This window comes from Antrostomus carolinensis, unplaced genomic scaffold (assembly GCF_000700745.2).
Source record: "Antrostomus carolinensis isolate BGI_N321 unplaced genomic scaffold, ASM70074v2 scaffold38150, whole genome shotgun sequence".
Lineage (NCBI taxonomy): Eukaryota > Metazoa > Chordata > Aves > Caprimulgiformes > Caprimulgidae > Antrostomus > Antrostomus carolinensis.
Window position 1 is genome coordinate 10,086 of NW_010288341.1, and position 8,282 is coordinate 18,367.

Consider the following 8,282-nt stretch of genomic DNA (forward strand, 5'->3'; position numbering starts at 1 on the left):
ACCTGTCTATTGTGTATACTGCTTGGTTTTCATAAGAAATACAATTTCTGATCTAAGAGGAGGCTGAAGACACACATACAAATCAAGAGGGTAACTCAAGAAAATAATTTTATGAAGACATGTAAATAATTCTTCCATATTTTATCATACTTAAAAAATTAATTGCACATCCTGTCAGTTAGATGGTGGTTGTGCTCCCTTGTGTGAGGTATTAGACCTTTTAAAAATCTGTTTCTGTAGCTGAGACTAGCAATATTGCCGGATTTGTGCAGTAAAAGCTCACTCAGTTTAGTCCACAGAACCAATATAGCAGATACAGGAAAAATATGTTGTTCTTTGTGCATTGCACTAACAGCTAGAAATAAGGATGGGTATCCAATACCAGAAGTGCTTTAAGAGTTTTTGGTTTAGTTTTTCAAACTTGAGTATCAAAATGTGCAACCTGAACTGTTTTCAACAAGCCAGATTAAAACAGGGCTTCTTTAACAAGGGATAACACAGGACATCAGTGGTTCTGCGCAGTAACATGTCAGACAGACAGTTGCATTCAGCTCCCAACCTTACCTTCATTTGGAAATACATAATCTAATTGCACTCCTCTGGAGTGCTGGCATGTTCTGAAAGCACGGTGAGCTTTGTAAGAAGTTCATTCTGAAAACATGTGAGAGTTATGGACTACCATATCAATAAAAGAATGTACTTGGTTTTCATAATTTATGTATTTTTCTATTTTTCTCTTCTTTATTATGCTCAGGAAACTCTGTGAGTGTTTGAAATTGTGCCTTAAAAAATGTTGCGCCTGATGAGTCAACTAAACTTGCCCTTTACATGCTTCTGGTAATCATGATTTTACTTCTTCTCACTTCCCTATTCACACAGTTTTCTCTTTCATTTTTCACTCATGCCTTGAGCTGCATTGTCGGGGGAAAATATAACAACAAAAGCAGAAATTATTTTTCTTCACAAAATTTATGATGATGATAACTGATTGTGCTGCAGTAGGATTAATTAAGATTGCAGAGAATTTGACAACCGAATATTCCCCAAAGACACGTGACTGAAGATGACTGTGCTGAATTTTTGTTCCTCTTTCCCCCAAACAAAGTTTTATTGCATCGAATACTGAGCTAAATAACTAACTATGTTTGGACTTCTTTTTTTCATGTTATTCACCCCTGGAGTCAGTGAATTTCTTTGCACATCGTCAGATCTAGAAATATCATATACTTTTTGTGGTAAGTAAAAAATAGCTTATTCTTTTTTTTACTGGCATTTGCCTAATAATTACTGTAGTCTGATGAAATGTGAGCCTTCTTTCAAATGTCTTTCTTTGATGAATGCAGAAAAATAAAAAGATGTTCAACTGGAGTATATTTTTGTTATCAATTATCCTATTGTAAGAATTATACTGTGTAGTTGTAAATACTACCACAGTGCTGATTGCACGAAGAGAGAAGTTTACTCCCTAGTAAAGCAGGCATGTTGCAATTCAGGAAAAAATAATATATAAGGGGTTCAAACTTGTTTTGCGAGTACTGTATTGTATAAATTATCCCCATTGATTTAACCAATATATTACAATGAAAAACTGTAAGTCTATGGAAAAAGAAGGGAATGTGGTACTCTTCCAGGCTGGAGGATCAGTTGGGCTCTGGAACAGCATAGCGTGTCCTTTCTTGCCTTGTCTGTGTCATGGGCCGCTGGATCTATGTAGTTTGCTGAGTTTTTTGGTTGATTTTGCAACAACTTGGCACCTCCGTGATGTCCGTATTCAACAGGCTCAGTGTGCCCATGCGGACTCAGTGGCCAGAAGGTGGGCTTCAGAAAATCTGTGTGCGTTACTAGTCTATATTACCTGTAAAATAGCTATATAAACTGAGGCACAGGAGGGGATGTTTATTCTGGGTACTTTGCTTTACGTTAATACTCATGTTAAAATGTAACAAGGGGAATAGTGGTGGTACTTAAGCTTGCAAACCAGACCTTTGAGACCACGGTGAGTTTTGTTTGCCCTTTTTCCTGTTGTAATTTCCTGTGTGTAGTTGTATCCGAGATGAGAAGCTGGCTGCTGATTACCAACAGCCAGACAGTTTCCCTTTGCACGCCCCTTGCTTTAATCCCCCAAACACAAGACAGAACCCTTCCCTGCCAATCACCCTGCCTTCCCCTTTGCTGGCTGGGTTAGAGCAGGAAGCTCCTCTTCCCCTCCCTGGGGGACACTTCACAGAACCATAGAATGGTTTGGGTTGGAAGGGACTTTTAATGGTTATCAAGTCCAACCCCCCACAGTGAGCAAGGACATCTTCAACTAGATCAGGTTGCTCAGAGCCCAGTCCAACCTGACTTTGAATATTTCCAGGAATGGGGCTTCTACCACCTCTCTGGGCAACCTGTTCCAGTGTTTAACTGACCTCATTGTAAAAAAATTTCTTCAACCTGAGCACACTAGGGAGGGCAGAAGCAAGATGAATTGAACAGACCTTTCCTAAAATAAAAATAAAAATAGTGACTGGAAATCTTTCCAAAGGCTGCCACTGAATGATTTATTTAAAATTAAAATATCAGCTAGTGGGCTCTAAATTTGACTAGATACAGGTTGTATGATGCTCTATTGCACTGCATCTGACACTGTGCATTGTACAGTGCTAGGTGGTCACTCACAATGCAAATCTACTCAAAGGCTCATTTACATTATCCTGGAGAATGTGCTGGTATATTAAAAATATTTTTAGCTGTTGTCAGCAAGTTTATGTACATTCCATGGTTAGCTTAAGTAGGAATATTTTCAGCAGAGGACCATGCTGGGTTAGTGCTAATAAAAAGTTTGTGAAACTTCAAAAGAGAAATAAAGGTATTTGCTTCTGAGTTTTGTGTGCAAAATATCATCAACCAAATAATTGACTTTTCTTGCTACTTAAAGAAATATTATATTATTTTTGCCTTTGAAGCACATAAATAATTAAAAATATAATTTTAAATACATATTTAATATCCATATTAGACAAATTTATAGTATATATTTTATATTAAATACATTTTAAAATGTGCATGTGTTTATTGTGAGTGTGTATGTATGTATATTTTTATTAGTTTTATGGAGAAGCGTATTCACACTGCCAATATGAAATAATTTTTTCCTGTAGATTCTCCAGCCTATGCTTTCATGTTTAATCTGACACCTTGCAGCACTGTGAACAAATCCACCTGGAAGGCTGCTCTTACCTGGATTCCAAGTGAGTCCCTTTTGACTAGGGAATTATATTCTGCAAATGCAAAAAATCAAATACAAGCAAAAACCTGACACTTCCTAAATGCCAAATGATCTAGGATATCAGTTTCTGTGATTAAAAATGAAATAGATAAACTGTAATGATGGACAGAAATGATCATTTGTGTGAATAAGTGTATTTGAGTTTTACTTGTCGGAGCAGTTACCAGAGCTCTGCACTCTAACTAGCACTGTACCTGCAAATTTGAGACAGTTTAGGTGCATGTCCATTTATCTGGAAGAAGTAGACAAGATTTGCAGCACACAAGCTCTTCTGGCAGGAAGGACATCCAAGTCTTTTTAGGGGGAGAGAATATCATTAGCCTATGCAAGCATGGCAGGACTTGTAAGAACATACATGTTCCGGAAGCTGGAAATGGTACTGTATTCTGTATGTAAACTCAACTTTAATCTTTAAAACCAGCTTTAAGCTCTCAAGCTGACTTACTTATGAAACGGCTGTATCATAAACTTCACCTTCTGAGTAAAAAATCTGGAGCTGGACTAAATTTGCTTCACTAGAAAAATACTTTTATGATGGCTACCAGCGTTCAGGACAGTTTGCAACACCTGCTTAAAACTAGAGAGTCCCCATCTGAGTATTTCTTTGGGTTACCTGTAGAGGCGAGTGAACTCTGTTGTCTTTGATGAAGAAATTAAAACAGATTTTGAAATTGTTCACTCAAATATTTTTAAAGATTGATTTTTTTTGTTGAAAACTAGCTTTCTTTTTTCTGGAATGAACAGTTTTGTATTGTTGTTAGTTTTGCAGGGAGCCTTTAAAAATGTTTTATTTTGGAGAAAACGATTTTTTATCTAATCATGTGTCTGCATATATGTTTTTCCTCCTCACCAACTACCATTTTCTTACTTACAATGTCTTAACTAGGAAGTGACATCACCTTTTTGAAGGTTGTTTTTAAAGTCTGGTACAACGGTGCCAAAGCGTTACACTGGAAAGAAGTCCTTTGCAGAGGAGCTGATGACGAATACTCAGTGTGTGGAAAGCTGAAAGGAGGTCTGTACAGGAAACATACAGTGCCTTTCCCTTGCCTGGCAGGTTCTCTCCACATCAGGGCCATATCCTGCCATCTCTTTTTCACCACTAGTCAGATTTCTTAAAAGACTAATTGATCAACACATGCAGACAAATTTTTCTCTCCGCAGTCTAGAAAGATTCACTTTGCTTGGCAGGCAGCAGACTTCAGAGCAGGCAGTTCTCCAGTACCAGAACCCCACTAAAATAAGAGAATTCCTAAATTCTATGCTTTAACATCCTTGTACAGCAGTTTCTGTCTCTATAAATTAGGATTACTAATACCCTTAATCTCACTATGGCACTTTAATTGTTAACATCTCTAAGTGACATGGAAAGACTACATTTGACTGGACTGTACAGAAAACTTGAGAGTAGCTAGGGGCACTACTAATATCCAGAACACAGTTTATTCATATAAGTGTCTGGATGGATTTATAAAGAGATTCTATACACCAATGTATAATCGTTTTTTATTAGAGAAGATTCAATCCTGTTGTAGGGGCTAATTCAGGCAGGATGTCAGACTAAAGGCCAAAAAAGACCTGTAAGGAAGTAAAAATACTTAATCTATGTTTTAATTTCTTTAAAAATTAGTATCAGCTCTCTTTGGTTATCATTCAGCTGAACCCATATTACAAGTTAAATTATTGGAGTTACCACAGTAGGATGGGTCTGTAGGAGACGTTGCAGAAGCATTGTGGTTAATTTCTATTTTCTAATGTGGTTTAGACAAATAGGCAGAGCTCTGGGAGATGAAACAGGTGAGGGCTTTGTCACTGGAAGAGTAAATGGCACTAGCACTGCTACTGAGATATATGCCATATTGCTTTGAAGTTATTTAGGAGGTTTGATTGATGGCTTTATGACTAAGTAACCATTTATATTATCATTATCTCTGTTTTACAGAAACAATTGCATCAACATTTGATATTAAAGGTGCAAGAATAAAGTTTCCAAAGGTACTTTTCAGCATTTTATATAAAGAAATAACAATAGTAAAATAACATGCTTACATATATATATTTTCTGAAAAGAGATGTTCACCCAAACTGTAGAAAACAACAAAAGGAATTGCCGGAAAACTTTCTTATGCTTGAAGTGATGACTCCAGAATGGTAGCATCTCTGAAATGCTATATGTCCTCAGGTTACTATTCCTCTATTACTCCTCGTTTATTTTATAAAAGAAAAGACCACAAATATCAGCTAATGTCACCTTAATAATTCTATTTTGTTTGGTGAACTTGTTTCCTTTTACCCGCTTGAATGAATCCATCCATATTCTTTCTGCCCATTTAGTTCTTTATTTTACATTCTCTTCAGATGCTGGTCTGTTCCTCCCTGAAACCCTTTTCAAAGATTTGAAGAGGCATAACAATATCCACAAGTAAATGCAATGCTCCAACGTTAAACCAGGAGCAGCATCAGTTCTCAGGTTAGCTCACTCTCAGCCTACATCTGCTGCCTGAGCCTTCCCAAAACACTTACCATCCCTATTAATCCCCACAAATGTCTCTAAGGAGTTCCTACTGGTATGAAATCTCCAGTCTCCCCTTAACAAAAAGCTCATGGGCTCATGTTCGGCTCTAACAGTGCTGAATTCCATCCAGCCCAGCAACTCTTCTAGCCCCAGAGCAGACAGTAGACAGCAATGTCCTCTGTCATAAGCAGTCCTCCTTTAAATGAGGTGCCTATGGAAGACCTGACACGTCCTGATGGGACTCTGCCAGACCAGGAACTAACCCTAATCATAGCCTTTGCTGTAAACTAGAAACCCTGCAAGCCTCTGAGTCTTTAGATTAGTCCCAAGACCCCTTCTTCTCCCAAGTGCTCTTCCCCAGCTTGGCATACTAGAAGAGGAAGGTAACAGGTATCAAAGAAGGTCAGGTAAGACCTGAGTTCAGTAGGTGCCACCAACCTATCTTCTGTCTTGGTGTCTACAGAAGTCTGTCTGTGTGAGAGTGAAGATGAGTAGCTAGAAACAGCTAAACCTGAGGTGATGCTGCTTTATGCATCAGACTGCTGGATGTGGGTGTGCAAAACAGTGGGTCTGGAAGGAATGCTCAGCTGGCACCAGGACCAGTATTGCTTACAGCAGGGTGGCCTGCAAGAAAGCATGGCTGTCTTAGAGCTGGGCTTATGGCTAAGGTTCATGCAAGCAGTGTCCCACTAGTCAGGGAGCAGATGCTCCATGCAGGGAGCTGAGCTGGGCCCTGACAGTGTGATTTAAGTAGGCACCTTGAAACTTCACACTAGGAGAAGTGCTGGCTATACTTTGACCAGGGACTGATGAATGACTATAGCACTCTTCTCACATGGGTCCTTCCTCCCACTCTCCTCTCTCAAGCATACTTCTTCCTCATCTTAACATCATCTCCAAACTCAGGACAAACCTTTTGCCACCAATAATAGTTATGAGTTTGCTCAGCTTTAATGAAGCAGATATTTGATGTATTCACATCATACATTCACTATAAGTTGATGATTTTGGTAAACGCCACTGAGACTGAACAGCAGTTTAATATCCAGTATGTGATTATAGCTGAAAACAAAAAGATGGTCTGTCCAGTACAACAAACTCTGTTACAAGACTGGTCAGAAGATGTGTAGACAGGATGATTTCCCTAGGTCTGCCTGTAAAATACAGCGGCTGTTACTGCAACTGCCTGTGGTCTGTATATGGGTATTGGGGCAAGAAGGTGGCAGGAAGTCAGCAGGAAATGGAAGTGTTGATAGGACTGAATCCTTGCTGGATGAAAGCTGTAAGCACTAATAAGGGTCCCCTCACAGCAGGGACAAAGAAGCCCATTGCTGTAGAAGGCAATCTCGTATATCAATTCAGTTAATTCCTTTTTGTGGAGTCAGAAACATTACTCAAGAGAACAGCTTTGGAAAGGGTGCCCTGGAGAGCACAGAACTCCAGTTTGAGAGAGGACCCTGACAAGTACAAGCTGGACCACAGCCTACTGCTGCTCCTTAGTACCCTTGTCACAAGAGGAAAGTTGAGCACTACTTTTTTATGTACACATATATCTGAATATACCCATGACACAGTCCCTGATAGGAATATTTCTTTTTTCCATCCTAACAAAAATCACCAGAACCATTCCAAGCAGGTACTTAGACAAGAGTGGGCAGTATTGTGCACTAATTGTCTTTTTTTTTTTTTTTTTCCTTGCTTGTTTTAGGGCAATTACAACGTTATTTTCCAAGGATTCTCTGATGACTCTGAGAATAATTTGGTCATATGCTTGAATTTCACTATGATAGTAAAACAAGATGCTTTCTGAATGCAACAAACATTTCAAATAATTCCAGAACAGAGGTCACTTCTGCAAGCAACTGGAATCTGAACTGCAAAATAATAAGCATACTAATTTTCCTAAGGTAGAAGACATCATGTCTTCTGGAAAGACTGTCTGGAAAGCTACATGATGGATAGTCTTATCCGTTTATAGCACTTCTGTAATCAGATGCTTAGACAATGTGCAGAAAATCTCTGGGAATCAGGCATCCTAATTAATCCACAGAATAACCCTGACTGGGTGTCAGGCTGAGGACTGCATTTTGGTGCTGTGCCTTGAGTTATGAAAAAGCTGAGTCCTTCAGACTGCACTAAATTAATACAGGAAATTTTGAATTGCAAGAATCAGAAGTTTGCCAGTAGTCAACATAAAATAAAACAGCAATTGAATCTGGGAACGCTGTTGTGTTTGGTTTGTTTTTTATTTTTGTTTTTTTTTTTCTTTTTATGATAAAACATGTTTGTACAATCAAATTGAGAAATGTTTTCTATTCTTCTATTATTTCCTGATTATCTTTAGACATTTCCTAATGTTCTGCTCCATTTGCACCAGGCTGAACCAGAAGAATAACAATTTGTTATGCGGTACGAGCTGATGTGAATAACTTGATTGTGAAACATCTGAACTGGAACATGTTTCCAGTTGCACTGATACGATATGGCTGAATTTAT

General features: G+C 38.4%; 1 protein-coding gene across 1 annotated transcript; it reads left to right on the top strand.

Moving 5' to 3' along the window:
* Positions 1-1,063: 1,063 nt before the first annotated feature.
* On the top strand, positions 1,064-7,596 carry LY96 (lymphocyte antigen 96). The gene is made up of 5 exons (XM_010166368.2): positions 1,064-1,235; positions 3,144-3,233; positions 4,158-4,286; positions 5,214-5,266; positions 7,495-7,596. The coding sequence occupies exons 1-5, from the start codon at positions 1,142-1,144 to the stop codon at positions 7,594-7,596; spliced, it is 468 nt and encodes a 155-aa protein (XP_010164670.1). The 5' UTR covers positions 1,064-1,141.
* Positions 7,597-8,282: the final 686 nt, after the last annotated feature.